Raw genomic sequence first — 14660 nt, 5'->3', positions numbered from 1 at the left:
GAAATAACAAGTGTTGGAGAGGATGAGGAGCAAAAGGAATCCTTATACACTCCTGATAGGAATGTAAATTAGTGCAGCCTCTACAGAAAAAAGTATGGAGATTTCTCAAAAAACTAAAAATAGAAATACCATATGATCCAGCTCTTCCACTGCTGGGTATTTATCCAAAGAACACTAATTTGAAAAGATATATTCACCCTTATGTTCACCGCAGCATCATTCACAATAGCCAAAACTTGGAAGCAACCCAAATGCCTATCAACGGACAAATGGATAAAGATATGTTTTACATATACAATGGACTACTACTCAGCCATACAAGGAAGACAAAATTAGGCCATTTGCAACAATATGGATGGACCCTGAGTCTATTATGCTAAGTGGAATAAATCAGAGAAAGACCTGACTTATTTCCTGTCTGACATATAAATACCTATGACTTCACTCATATGTAGCTAATAAACACAGAAACAAGCACATACATAAGGAGAACACATTGGTGTTTACCAGTGGGGAAGGGGGTGAGGGGAGGCCAACAGGGGTACAAGGTCATATATGTATGGTGACGGATGGAAACTAGACTTTTGGTGATGAACATGATGCAGTCTACACAGAAGTTGAAACTTGAAATTTACATAATGTTATAAACCAATATGACCTCAATGAAAAAGAGTAGTAAGAATAACTATAACAACAAACTTGTTAATGGAAACACATTAGAGAAAGTAGTAAAATCTGATTTCAATTACAGAAGGTGAGTGGGGAGATTAAAGTGTACAATATCTGTATGTGATTGAAGTTGTCATCCATTTAAAATAGACTGCTATGACTACAAAATATTCAATGCAAACCCCATGGTAACCACAAAAAAAAATACAGTAGATACACAAAGAAACAAACAGAAAAGAATCAAAGCAGTCCACACAAATTAAAAAAATCATCAAACCACAAAGAAAGTCAACCACAGAAGGGACGAACAAGAGATCTACAAAGCAGACAGAAAAGAACTTACAAAATGGTGAGAGTAGGGGCTGGCCCCGTGGCTGAGAGGTTAAATTCTCGCACTCCGCTTCGGGGCCCAGGGTTTCACCAGTTTGGATCCTGGGCGCGGACATAGTACTGTTCATCACGCCACATTGAGGCCATGTCCCACACGTCACAACAAGAAGGACCCACAACTAAAAAAAAATACAACTATATACTGGGGGCATTTGGGGAGAAAAAGCAGAAAAAAAAAAAGATTGGCAACAGTTGTTAGCTCAGGTGCCAATCTTTAAAAAAAATGGCAAGGGTAAGTACTTACCTATCCATAATTACTTTAAATATAAGTGGACTCAACTCGTTAATCCAAAGACATGGGGTGGCTAAATGGAATAAAAAGAAAAAACCTACTATATGCCTTCTTCAATTAGATCTCTTGTGCACTGTTGGAGGGGATGTCAAATGGTGCAGCTACTATGGAAAACAGGATGGAGGCTCCTCAAAATTTAAGACGTATGTCAAATTTGACATAAGATCCAACAATCCCACTTCTGGCTATATACCCAAAAGAATGGAAAGCAGAATTTCGAACAGATATTTGCACACCTGTGTTCACTGCAGCATTATTCACAATAGCCAACAGGTGAAAGCAATTCAAGTGTCCATCAACAGATGAGTAGATAAGAAGGTTGTTGTATACATACAATGGAAGGTTATTCAGCCTTAAAAAAGAAGGAAATCCTGTCAGATACTACAACATGGATGAAACTTGAAGACATGCTAAGTGAGATAAACCTGTCACAAAAAGACAAATTCTACCTATATGAGGTCTCTAAAGAAGTCAAACTCATAGAATCAAAAGAATAGTAATTGCCATGGGCTGGGGGAAGGGGAAAACGAGGAGCTGTTTAATAGGTATAGAGCTTCAGTTTTGCAAGATGAGAAATTTCTAGAGATCTTTTGCAGAACAACATGAATATACTTAACACTACTGACGTATACACTTAAAAATGGTAAAGATGGTAAATTCTATGTTATGTGTTCTACCACAATTCTTTTTAAAGACAACTCTCTGGCAATCGCTAAGTCCTGTAGACACATTCATGGTTTTGAAGAGCTTCAGAGTCATCCAGGCTTCACATATACTAAGTTTTTTTATTGTGTCTAGTTTCTTAGCAAAAGAAAAATACTTAAAACACCATCTAGAATAAGCACGACAACTTTCATATTGTTTCCAGTTAAAAGATTCATGAAGGGTTCCGTGGTACTTAGTAGACAAGGCAGATAATCTGTACAAGTGTTTCCCCGCTTGTAGAGTTAGTGACCGCCCATAGTTTCATTTGGTACCTTAAAATCTTCCTCTGAGAATATGCCAGCATGGAATGTCATCTGGCCTTGACAGCCAGGTATGATCCTCGATACTGTCTACACAGTCTTCTACCGAATGTTAGTTTTGGCTTGAGTTAGTGGCCTGGGGAAAACTGCACAGTCCCACATCTGTTTTTACAACCTGTAACTATATATCTTTCCCAGTGGCAGTATTTTCTTTATCTCTTAAGGCAGGAGTCACAATTGGCCATTCTGTAGTTTCTGGAAGCTTTACAGACTGTTTTCACAATCATTTCAATTAATTCCTTTGGACTATCAGTAAGGTAAAAAATAGCTGGTAAGTATCTAATATTTATGGATCATCATGATGCAGGGGATGAAAACTGAAAAGCAGAAAGAAATTTGCTCAACAATTTCTTCTTAGAACAAACATTTTAAAGTGACCAGGCTAGATTTCTAAAGATGGAAATGATGTACCAAAAGTATGAACACTTTTTTAATGTACATTTGGAAAATATTTTGGACCTACAAAAAGGTTGTAACAGTATGCACTGTTCCTTTTATCCATCTTCCCCAAATGCTGACATCTTGCATAACCACAGAACAGTTGTCGAACGCAGAAAATTAATATTTATAAGATAAAATTAATAAACCTACAGACCTTATTCAAGTTTCATCAGTTGCACCATTAATGTCCTTTTTTGAAATCTTTTTTGTGGAACCTGGGCCAGGATCACACATTGCATTTTGTCATACTCCTTGGTCTCATCTAATCTTGGATAGTTCCTCATTCTTATTGCCTTCTACAGCCTTAACACTTTCAAAGGGTATTAGCCAACTGTTTTTGTGGAATGTCCCTCAATTTGGGTCTCTCATGTTTTCCCATGATTTGGAATTCAGATTGCATCTTCTGGGCAGGAACACCACAGTGCACCATACTTGGGGTTGGGATGAACATCTGTCGTCTACAGGTCTCGTCATTGGTGATATTCACTTTGATTGCTTGGTTGAGGTGGTGTCTGCCTGATTTATCCAGAGGAGTTACTGTTTATTCCTTTTGTAACTGAGGGGTATCTTGAGGAAATGCTTTGCCCCACTAAGTTTAGCAGCCACTGATACTGCTTGCTGCAAAATTACTACTGTGGTGTTTTCCAAAAGTATTTTATTTCCATCCTTCCTTCTACATTTATTAATTGGGATTCTACTGAAGGGAGGATCTACCCCTTCTCCCCTTTTATATATTTATATCACTATGGACTAAACATTTGCTTTACTCTATGGATATGAACATTTTTTAAGATTTTGGATGGACCTTAAATTGTCAGAAAGGTTGCACAGATTTACACTGCTTCAGGTAACGCATGATTCTGCCACCTTTCTACACCCACACCAACAGTAATAAGTACAAATAACAAATTAGTTTGATTAAAAAAGGGGATCTAGTAATTGCTTCTCTTGGCATCTTACTACCACCAGAGAGGAGCCTCTTAGACATGTTCACTGTTCATTTGTTTTTTATCTTCCATCTTTCGTCTTTTCATATAACATTGTACATTTTACCCTTACCATCCATGTGTTTATGAGATCTTTATTCACTGAGGATACTATTACAAATGTAATAATGTGGAATATAGTTTCTCAAATTCTTTGCATTTTAACTTTAATAATGACTATCAATTTTACACTTTATATAGTTAAATATATTGTTGTGGTCCTCTTTAATAGTGCTGTACTAGAAAGTTCTTTCCCAAATAAAGAGAAGATATTCAACATATTGTCTTAGATTTCTGATAGGTCCAAATTTTTACATGTTTTTCTTTTATTCTGATTATATTCCACTAGCCTTTCCAAAATAAAATTTTTTCTTTGTTTCAATACTTTCCCCCAAAGTTCAGGAATTTATAGAGGCAGAATCTAAATCAGTGGGAAAATACATATAACTTTTAATACAAAATGCTGACCTATCCATTTGGAGGAAAAACCAGATCCTTACACCACACTCTTTATAAAAATGGATTCCACATGGATACACGGGTATTAGGAAAATATTTTTATCAAGAAAATACAAACTCTACAAATCCAGTTGTCTGGATAAACACAAGGCAGATTATCTGTTCCTGGACAATTTGCTAACATTGGATTAAACTGAAGTAAATGATTAAGATACTTTCATCATACTGATACAACATTTACATACTAATGCCTATGTCTTAGATTACAATTGATAACATACAACTGTAAAATCTCTTTACTGTTCACCAAAGTTTCCGGTTACACTTGACTGTCCTTACTAGGACTCAGCTATACCTCAAAGCAAGATTTTTATTTGAGTAAAAAGGGGCTATAAGTTGAAACAAATAACAGAATAAAATACAGATTTACAAACATTTACAATTACTAATATAAATATTATATTAATTTGTTGTAACAGAAGACAATAAAAAGATAATTGTAACGGAGTTGGGGAGAAAATACAAGATCAAATCATCAGGGATTCAGGTCTCTTTTTTCCAACACAACAAAATTCAAGTGCTCCAACTACTATATGTAATTAGCTGTAAATATCTCATTATAAACCAAACATTCACAGGGCTCCCTCTGCCCAGTGGGAATCACCGGATGTGGTACTCCCTGAAGCACTTAGCATGGACGCCCTTCTGGCACTTCTCACAGCGGGTGTTGGTCTGTGAGTGGCAGAGGGCACACCGGGTCCTCTTGTCTTGGTGGACGATCCAGTGCCCAATCATGTCAAAGCGACTCTCGGTTTCCAGCCTCCTGCTTCGCCTCCCTTGGGATGACGTGTCAGCATTGCTCTCCAGGTACACACAGGCTACATATCTCCGGAAGGCCAGAAGGTCCACCTGGGCATCGTGGCTGCAGATCCTGTGCAGCTGCCACGCGTTGTTAAGGGCAGCGTCAATGACGTAGCCAATGAAGCTTGAGTACCACTTCATGCCACGGATCTTCACCTTGTACTTGGCAATGTTCTGGTCCATCCGGCCAACACCCCCCACCTTCTCCTGGTACAGTCTCACCAGGGACGGCTGATGGACCTGGGTCCGTGTTTTGGCTGCTCCTGAGTGATGACTGGTCAGCCCCACCGGCTCTATGCCTATGGCATTGGAGCAGATGTTGACCACACTGCTATCATGCCAGCGGCACACGATGATCTCCTCTCTCTCGTCAACTTTGTAATCAAATGAACCCCTTTTCATTTTCTTCAGTTCTTTGGGATCTTTGAGGGGACACCGCTCGGTCCTGTACTCACAAACAGTTCCTGTGGCCTTCACCCCCTTTTTCCTCAGAACAGACATCAGTTTGACACTTGTAAAAGCCTTGTCAAAAAATATGTGGTATGGCAGACAGCCGCGCTCCTGCAGCGCATCCACAAATTTTACCACCATGCTGCCTCCTAGGTCCAGGCCCCTGTCTGGCTTAGTGAACAGTGTGCCTTGCGAGGGCTCGAACCATACCAAATATCCCCTGCTGGTCGTCCCACACCAGATCTTATAGCCCAGCCGCAAAGCCTTCCCCACAGGCAGCTGCTTGGACCCCCGGTGTCCAAAGTACTCACACATGGACTCGCCAAAGCTGTAGAACTCTTCCAAGGGCGCGTGCTTCTGGAAATTGCAGTTCATCCGCACAATGAGAGGCCTGACCTTGGCAAACCTATCACTTTCATCCAGCTTGCTGTTATCTGCAAAATGCAGGTATGAGAAGATCAGTTCGAATCTGTCCCTTCTAATTGCATCGGCCACAAGATGATGATGTGAATCAGGAGATGTTTCCCAAAACATCCTTCTCCTCGGATAGGAGATATACCCACTTAAAATCAAAATGCCCAAAACACACTTCAATTCCTGGGCTGTGAGACCCAGGTTGACATTTTTCTGCCAAGCGTAACGATTGGTTTCATTAACAATGAAAGTAATTGTTCCTTCATCAAAAAACAATTCAAAGAGGCCTACAGGACTCAGTTCTTGGCTTTTGAGATCCTCCATATGAGGATCTGATGCTGTCCAATTGCTGAAGTCTGGTCGGATATCTCTTTTGGTCCAGACACGCTGAGGTGCCACTCCTGCTTTCCACCTCTTCATGGCTGGCTGCAGCTGCAGGTCATCCTCCTCCTCCTCAGTGCTGGAGTCCTCAGGCACAACAGAGGCATGCAGCACAGTGCCGGGAAGGTGGGCCCCTCGCTGGCCATCTTCATCACCTGAGTCCTCATCAGTGAAGTCACCTGCAGCATTATCAGGAGGTACAATGAAGATCTCCTCCTTGCTGCAACCAGACTCCTCCTCCTCCAGAGCATTCAGAACCTCAAGCAGCTTCATGGACTTCAGCTTTGAGCCGGCACATCTCCTGGCAGTGAGGACGCTGCAATGACAAGAAATGGAATGGGGAGAGGCCATGAAAGAGAGCCAGTGATTCAGCAGAAAACCCCGTTAAAACACTGCCTGAGAGGCAGGGACTCCCGCTGCAAAAGCATCTCAGACCCGGCCTCATTAGACACAGTGCAAGATAAGTGAATTTTTCAGACAAACACAAATGCAGATGTATTTTAATGTTGGGAGGCATTCTAAAGAGGCATTCCATTCTTCCTTTCCCGCTTAAATAAAGTATTCTGAATAGAGGATCCCCTCTAGTGATGAATCCAGGTGCCACTGTCATCACCCAGATAACGGTAACTACTGATGACCTAAGACCAACAAATAGCCAGTTATTTTGCCAGCAGGATGGGTTTCTACAGGAACAGCAAAGAACTGCAATTTGGGACATGCAGTCTATGGCAAACCACATGCAAGTCCAGCAAAACAATGGAGAACAACGTTCTTTTATGAATTGGGAGGGGTTGCTGTAAATGAAGAGTCCACTGGAAGAGACTGGGAGTTCAAAGTGTAGCGTCTTTCATTGGCTGAGTTACGGCAGTCTCCCACTGGCTGAGCTATTGCTGGGCAAGAAGGAATTTCTTCCTTCCTTCTGCTAGGGTAGTAAGTAGTATCAGTCCCTACTGGAGACACAAGGCGCAGTCTCTTCCTGTTCGGGTCTGTAGCATGCATTGAGTGGCTCGTACATAAGAGTTCTCTCTTCTGGCCTCCTGACTCCAATTTATTTATTTATTACTTTTTCTCCCCAAATCCCCCCAGTACATAGTTGTGTACTTTAGCTGTGGGTCCTTCTAGTTGTGGCATGTGGGACCACCTCAACATGGCCTGATGAGCAGTGCCATGTCTGCGCCCAGGATGCGAACCAGCGAATCCCTGGGCTGCCAAAGTGGAGCGCATGAACTTACCACTCAGCCACAGGGCTGGGCCCCCGACTCCATTTTAAATGAGGTTTCTGTTTATTAATTTTCACACCACTGATAGGAAGTCTGGGCCACTCGAGTACACCTACCGATGTCCCCTGACTCAGGGGCTCCAGCTCTGTTTTCATGCTTCTGTCCTACTTATCTTTTCCCTTTCTCTTATTCATTTGGCAAATATAAGTTTCCTCACTTTTCAAATTTTCAAACTCTCCCTACTTGAACTCACTACCCAAATTCAGGACCTGAAGAGATTCAGACAGATTTTCAGATGGCTCCATCAATATCTGATATCTTATTGCATACCAAGTGCAATTCAGGAGGCAAACAGATTTGGAAACATGGAAACCCTACTATTACAACTTTCCCTGTCCACATGGCAACCAAATGGACGGCAAGAGATACTTGTATTTAATGAGCACCAACCATGAGCAGGGGAGGCCCCGGGAATGCCCAGGGGCTGGCACTGGGCACACTCCACTCCCTACCTGCACAGCACTTCTTCTAACTGCAGGAGACAGACGATAGATCAAAAAACAAGTAGCTAGGCAGGACAGCATCAGATAGCGAGGAGGGCCACCCTGGATAAGGGACAGAGACTGCAGTGAAGGAGTAGGACTAGGGTGCTGTTTCAGATGATGATGAGCGAAGGCTCACAGGGCAGACAGCCTGAAAGTGAGGGAACGAACCCTGCAGACAGCTGGAGACAGTGTGCCCCAAGCAAAGAGAAAAAACTACAGGCACAAGGGCCTGAGCCTGAAGGGACTTGATATCTGTGAACAGCAAGGATGCCAGTAAAGCTGCAGATGCAGTGGGGGAGCAGAGCAGAGCAGAAGTGGCCGAGATTGGGCCCCAGAGGGCTCCAGACGCCTTGATGAGGACTTCTGGTTGTGTTCAGCTATCACAGGAAGTCCTCCAGGGAGATGGAGCAGGGCAGTGAAGGGTCAGATACGTCACTCTGATTGTCAGAACGGACTGGACGGGGAAAGCAGGCACTACTACTGCTCTGTGCCCCTCTCTGAGCCCGACCTGTATGTCAGAAGAGCCCCAGCCAGGGAGGACACAGGTCTTACCACAGAGACTACTTCCTGTGGACCTAGCCTTAGACTCTGGAGTTCAGGTTGCATTCGAGGTTCACTCCAACCTCATCTCCTGGACACTGACTCTGCCAGCCCTGTGCTAGAGGCTAAGGTGGAGGAGGTCTGATTCTGGAGAGGTAAGGTACTCCTCAGGCTCTGCATGGGCCAGGAAGAGAGCCCAGCCTTTGAGAGAAAGCCCTCCCCATGGACCTTGGACTAAGACAGGTTCTTAGAGGACAGCAGCCATTTTCACGGCTCCCCCAGCCTTGCTTGGTTCATATCCAGGCCTGCCAAGCCAGGGTCTCTGCTAGCCTCACCACTCGAGCTGCTCTTCATCAGCAGGCCTTCACCCCTTCTGTACGTTGCTGTTCAATCCCTTGTCATGAGAAAGCCTGCAGGGACTGAGGCAGCCCTAGGGGCAACTGTCTTGTGTCTTAAAAATGAAGAAAGTGGGGCCAGCCCAGTAGGACAGGTTTAAGTTCGCATGTTCTGCTTTGGTGGCCTGGGGTTCACCAGTTCGGATCCTGGGTGCGGACCTAAGCACTGCTTGTCAAGCCATGCTGTGGCAGGCGTCCCACATATAAAGTAGAGGAAGATGTGCATGGATGTCAGCTCAGGGCCAGTTTTACCCAGCAAAACGAGGGGGACTGGTGGCAGATGTTAGCTCAGGGCTAATCTTCCTCAAAAAATAAAACAAAGGAGGAAAGTAAATCACATTTTTAGATGAAGTGTAGACACTGAAGCTACACAGCTATACCCACACCACACACACTCCCTTGTCTGCCTCACCTTTTCTCTAATTTTCTCCTTTGTCTCCTTGCTCTTTCTCCTTTTTGCTTCCTAGACACCAAGTGCTTACTGAGACCAGCAAGACTAAGAGAAAAAGTGTCCTGGCTTGGCCTTCCAAAAACAGAAGAGTAATTACCTGCAGAAAGCCTGTCATCAAACAGCACCCCTACCTTGAGGTGGTAGCCATGATGAACTGGGGACATGGGGTTGTCTCTAAGCGCAGAGTCGGAGAATCTGTAAGACAATGGGAGTCAATTTTAAAAAGGATCTTCTCTACCATTTACAGGGAAAACATCTCTAGCTTATGGTTCACCAGCAGCCAGAGGGAAATGGATTGAACACACACAGGAAATGGTTATCAAGTTGACCGGCTGGTCAGAGAGAAAAAGAACAAGCTCCCCATCCCACACCTCGCAACAAACTTCATCACAGGCAGTCTCCTACCCTCAGAACCACTGGCAGTTTGGGTTGGCCGAGTCTTTGTTGTGTGGGGCTGTCCTGTGTATCATGGGATGTTTAACAGCTCCCAGGCCTCTGCCCACTAGATACTAGTAGAACACCCACCCCCTAGTTGTGAAAGCCAAAAATGTTTCCAGACATTGCAAAGTGCCCACAGGAGGCAAGTCATCCTTTGTTGACAGCTACTGTTTAAGATCAGTGCTACCAACAGAACTTACTCTGAATATTTTGTACCAACACTGTCTAATATGGTAGCCATGAGCCACGTGTAGTTATCAAGCATTCGATATTTGGCTAGTGTGACAGAGAAACTGACTTTTTAATTTTGTATAATTTGAATTAATTTTAACTTAAATAGTCACATGTGGCTGGCTGATGGCTACTGTCTGAGATGGTGACATCCTAGACATATTAAGAACTAATTGTGAAAAAGCAAAACTTTTAAAGTATATTAAGGACCACAGAATAGGGAAGCCTTCTGTGTAGACAACACAAAGACTTAAAGGAAAATGAATAAATTTAACCATATCAAACTTCTAACAAATCTATAGTAGGCAGCTTCTCCGATAGCCCCCAAAGATCCCTACCTCCTGGTAGTCATGCCCTGTGTGCAATCTTCTCCCCTTGAGTGGGGTGGACCTTGTGACTTACTTCTAACAAACAAAATATGGTGAAAGTGATGAGATGTCTCTTCTGAGATTACACTACAAACAGACTAGGACTTCCATCTTGTGCACGCTCTCTCTGTCGCTCTCTCATTCACTGACTCTAAAGAAAGCCAGCTACAATATTCTCAGCTATCCAAGGGAAAGGCCCACGAGGCAAGGAACTCAGGGAGTTCCCTGGCCCACCACCAGAGGGAACTGAGCCCTGAGTCCAACCACCCACAATGAACTGAATCCTGAGGAACGCCTCTCACAGTCAAGCCGTCTGATGAGACCACAGCCCCTGCTGGCAATCTAACTGCAACATAAGACACTATGCCACAGGAAGTCAGCTAAATCATAGCTGGGTTCCTAACTGGCAGAAAACTTAAAGATAATAAATGTCTGTTATTTTAAGCTTCTTTGCTGTGGGATAATTTGTGATGCAATAATAGATAACTAATATAATATTTACACAACAAAGCACCAAAATCAAAAGTCAAAGCCATAGCTGTCAGAAGATATTCACAATGCATATAACTAGCAAAGAGCCAGTATCCAGAATATATAAAGAATGCCCACAAAACAATGAGAAAAAGATAAACAATCCTAATAGGCAAGTTAGTTTGTTAGCTACCTTTTGCCCTGAGGAGCTCTCATGAACCCTAGTGATACTGAGCTTCTATTTCTGAGGATTACACGGAATTTAAAGTCTAGAGGAGAGTAGAAACAGACTTAAATAAAGGGTTAATGAAACAGGACTACATTAAGACCCTGCCAAAGAGCTACACTTAGGATATAAAGATAAATGATAAATAATTCCATTGTGAGGGCCCACCCAATGGCCTAGTGGTTGAACTTGGTGTGCTCTGCTTCGGTGGCCCAGGTTCAGTTTCCAGGCACAGACCTATACCAGTCGTCAGTGGCCATGCTGTGGTGGCGACCCACATACAAAATTGAAGAAGACTGGCACAGGTGTTAGCTCAGGGTAAATCTTCCTCGAGCAACAAGAGAATGATTGGCAACAGATCTTAGCTCAGGGTAACTCTTCCTCAGGAGGAAAAAAAAAAAGATAATCCCATTCTGTAGAAGTGGTCACACAGTAAACATGCTGACTTAACTTTAGCACTGCATTGAGGGGTGAGGGGGGCCAGATCTCCTAAGAATTTGTAACCAGGAACATTTATGAGGTCAATTCACATTTCTTAGTAGTCCCAATAACCTCAAGTGAAAATGTGAACTGAAAATGACCACTGGTAATGCCCTCCAGGGGAATAGTGGAGACAAACAAAACCTCTCAAGAGGACTATATCCTAAACAAAACTTCAAGGAACTCCATTGATAACAGTTCCAAAGAACATGAACTGACAACCTTGAAAAAAAATCACAAAATAACCAAGGGAACAAAGCACCATGAATAGGAGCCAGCAGAAACAAGACACAGCAGAATCAGACTCACGGACTCTAGATACTGTAAATACCAGAAAAATAATACAAAATAAGCACACTTAATAAGTTGAAAGAAACAGATGAACAAGAAACAAGGAATTTTAAATGAAATAAAAAGATCTACTAGAATTAAAAAGGACAAAATAAAAATTTAAAAAAGAAAAAGCCAAAAACAAATAAAAACAATACAGCAAAAATGAAAATAAACAAAAAAGACCTCCCCCAAGAAATGAAAAGGAAATAAAAACCAAATAACAAAAAAACACCAAAATACCAAATAATCAATACCAAACAAACAAAAAAGAGAAACCAATAAAAACAAAAGCCAATTCAAAATTTAAAAATACATAACAGCATATTGGGGCTGGCCCTGTGGCCGAGTGGTTAAGTTCAAGCGCTCTACTGCAGGCGGCCCAGTGTTTCGTTGGTTCGAATCCTGGGCGCGGACATGGCACTGCTCATCAAACCACGCTGAGGCAGCGTCCCACATGCCACAACTAGAAGGACCCACAACGAAGAATACACAACTATGTACTGGGGGGCTTTGGGAAGAAAAAGGAAAAAAAATTTAAAAAAATCTTAAAAAAAATACATAACAGCATATTAAAAAATCAAAAACAAGAGTGACATGGGCAAAACAAAGGACTAGAAAGTTCCAAGCTCTCACCCCCACATCAAACTGAAAAAACCACCATAAACTGTCTAAACCAAACTTGTAGGAGCTCTGAAAACAGTCAGAGGTTTATAGCAACCAGCAAACGCTCAATCAATAAAAAGCCATCTTGGCACTTACCGGGCAGGAAAACTACTTTGTAGCCCACCCACTGCTGACTACAGCCTTCAGCCTCCAGGACCAGGAAATCTAACCAGAGCACAGGCACACTTACAGTGACACAAGAGCAGAAAGCACAACTCTGTCTACATAGCAAAACTGGTAGCCGCATCTGGCCAAGTAATTCAGTGCATGGTTCTACCTGATTTGGGTCCCCAAACAATGAGCTATGATTGGGCCCATTCTGCTGCCTCACTCAAGTAGGAAAGCTAATTCATACCCTGCTTATTGTCAAGTACAGTACCCACTCCCAACTATCTAAGAAGCCTGACTGGAGAACCCAGGAAACCATGGAGCCCATCTACAGCCTCACTTGGACCAAGAACCAGGCCAGCAGTCCTATCCAACTGTCCTCAGCCAGCAGCACTCCCCATCTCCTGACCTCAGAGCTCAGGCAGTGGCCTTACCCAAAAATAGACCCTGATAGCCAGCCCCAGCTGCCCAAGGATGCTACCAGCTAACATGTCCATAACCCCAAGATGACCTAAGTATAAAGGGCAGATGCTGTCAAAGTAAACTGGTAATGTGCGGAAGAGGAGACCACATACTCAAATGCATAGACATCAACTTAGGGAAGCAAGGATGACAAAGAATCAGATAAACACGATATCACCAGAGGAAACTAATAATGCTACAATAACACACCCTAAACAAATGTAAATCTATGAGTTGTCAGACAAAAAATTCAGAATAATCCCCTTAAAGAAGTTTAATGAATTATAAGAACACAAAGACAGACAAATAAACAAAATTAGGAAAAGAACACATGAATAAAATGAGAAGCTAGACAAAGAAATAGGAACCATCAAACAAACAAACAAACAAAAATCCCACAGCTGAAGAATACAATAAATGAACTGAAGAATTCAACAGAAAGCTTCAACAGCAGCCTTAACCATGAAGAAGAAAGAAACAACTACCTAGAAGACAGGCATTGACATTATCCAATCAGAGAAGTAACAAGAAAAAGGAATGAAAAAGAGTGAAGAAAGTCTACAGGATTTACAAGACACCATCTTATGGGAACCCCAAAAGGAGAAGAGAAAGAGAAAAGGGAGAGAAAGTACATTTACAGCAATAAAGGCAGAAACCTTTCCAAACCTGTGGAGAGAAACAGATATCCAAATCTAAGAAGCCCAAAGGACCTCTAATAGGTTGACCCTGAATAGGACTCCACCAAGACACATAATAATTAAATTATCAAAAGTCAAAGTCAAAGAGAATTTTGAAATCAGCAAGAGAAAAGAGAGAAGTTACCTACAAGGGAGCCTTCATAAGACTAAAGGAAGATTTCTCTACAGAAACGATTCAGGCCAGGAGAGAATGGGATATATTTAAAATATTCAAAGAAAAAACTGTCAACCAAAAATACTATACCTGGCAAAACTGTCCTTCAGAAATGAAGGAGATATAAAGTCTTTATAACTACTATAAAGACTTTATCAAACAAGCAAAAGCTACGGGGGTTCATCACCACTAGATCTGCCTGACAAGAGATGTTAAAGGTAGTTCTTCAAGTAGAAGTAAAAGGATACTAAGTAACATCACAAAAACATATGAAGATAATGTAAAACTCACTATAATGGTGATTATATAGTCAAAGGTCAGATTCTCTAATATGTTAATTGTAGTACATAATTCACTTACAACTCCAGTTTAAGAGTTAAATAAACAAATGTACTGGGGACCAGCCCCATGGCCTAGTGGTTAAGTTTGGCATCCTCCACTTCGGTGGTCCGGGTTGGAACCTAAACCATTCATCAGTGGCTATGCTGTGGCGGCAACCCACATACAAA

The 14660-nt window shown here is 42.2% G+C and overlaps 1 protein-coding gene across 4 annotated transcripts in view; it reads right to left on the bottom strand.

Moving 5' to 3' along the window:
* Positions 1-2122: 2122 nt before the first annotated feature.
* PGBD2 (piggyBac transposable element derived 2) overlaps positions 2123-14660 on the bottom strand; it is a 35908-nt gene continuing 23370 nt past the window's right edge. For 3 of the 4 annotated variants that reach the window (XM_046670846.1, XM_046670845.1, XM_046670847.1), the window contains 2 exons: positions 9651-9714; positions 2123-6684 (listed from right to left, as the gene is read on the bottom strand). In XM_046670846.1, the coding sequence (XP_046526802.1) occupies positions 4923-6684; positions 9651-9667 (1779 nt within the window). In that variant the 5' untranslated portion in view covers positions 9668-9714 and the 3' untranslated portion in view covers positions 2123-4922. Of the gene's footprint in view, positions 6685-9616; positions 9715-14660 lie in introns of all 4 variants that reach the window. The other variant, XM_046670848.1, reaches the window with a different exon arrangement.

This window comes from Equus quagga, chromosome 9 (assembly GCF_021613505.1).
Source record: "Equus quagga isolate Etosha38 chromosome 9, UCLA_HA_Equagga_1.0, whole genome shotgun sequence".
Lineage (NCBI taxonomy): Eukaryota > Metazoa > Chordata > Mammalia > Perissodactyla > Equidae > Equus > Equus quagga.
This window is presented reverse-complemented; position numbering and strand designations above follow the sequence as displayed.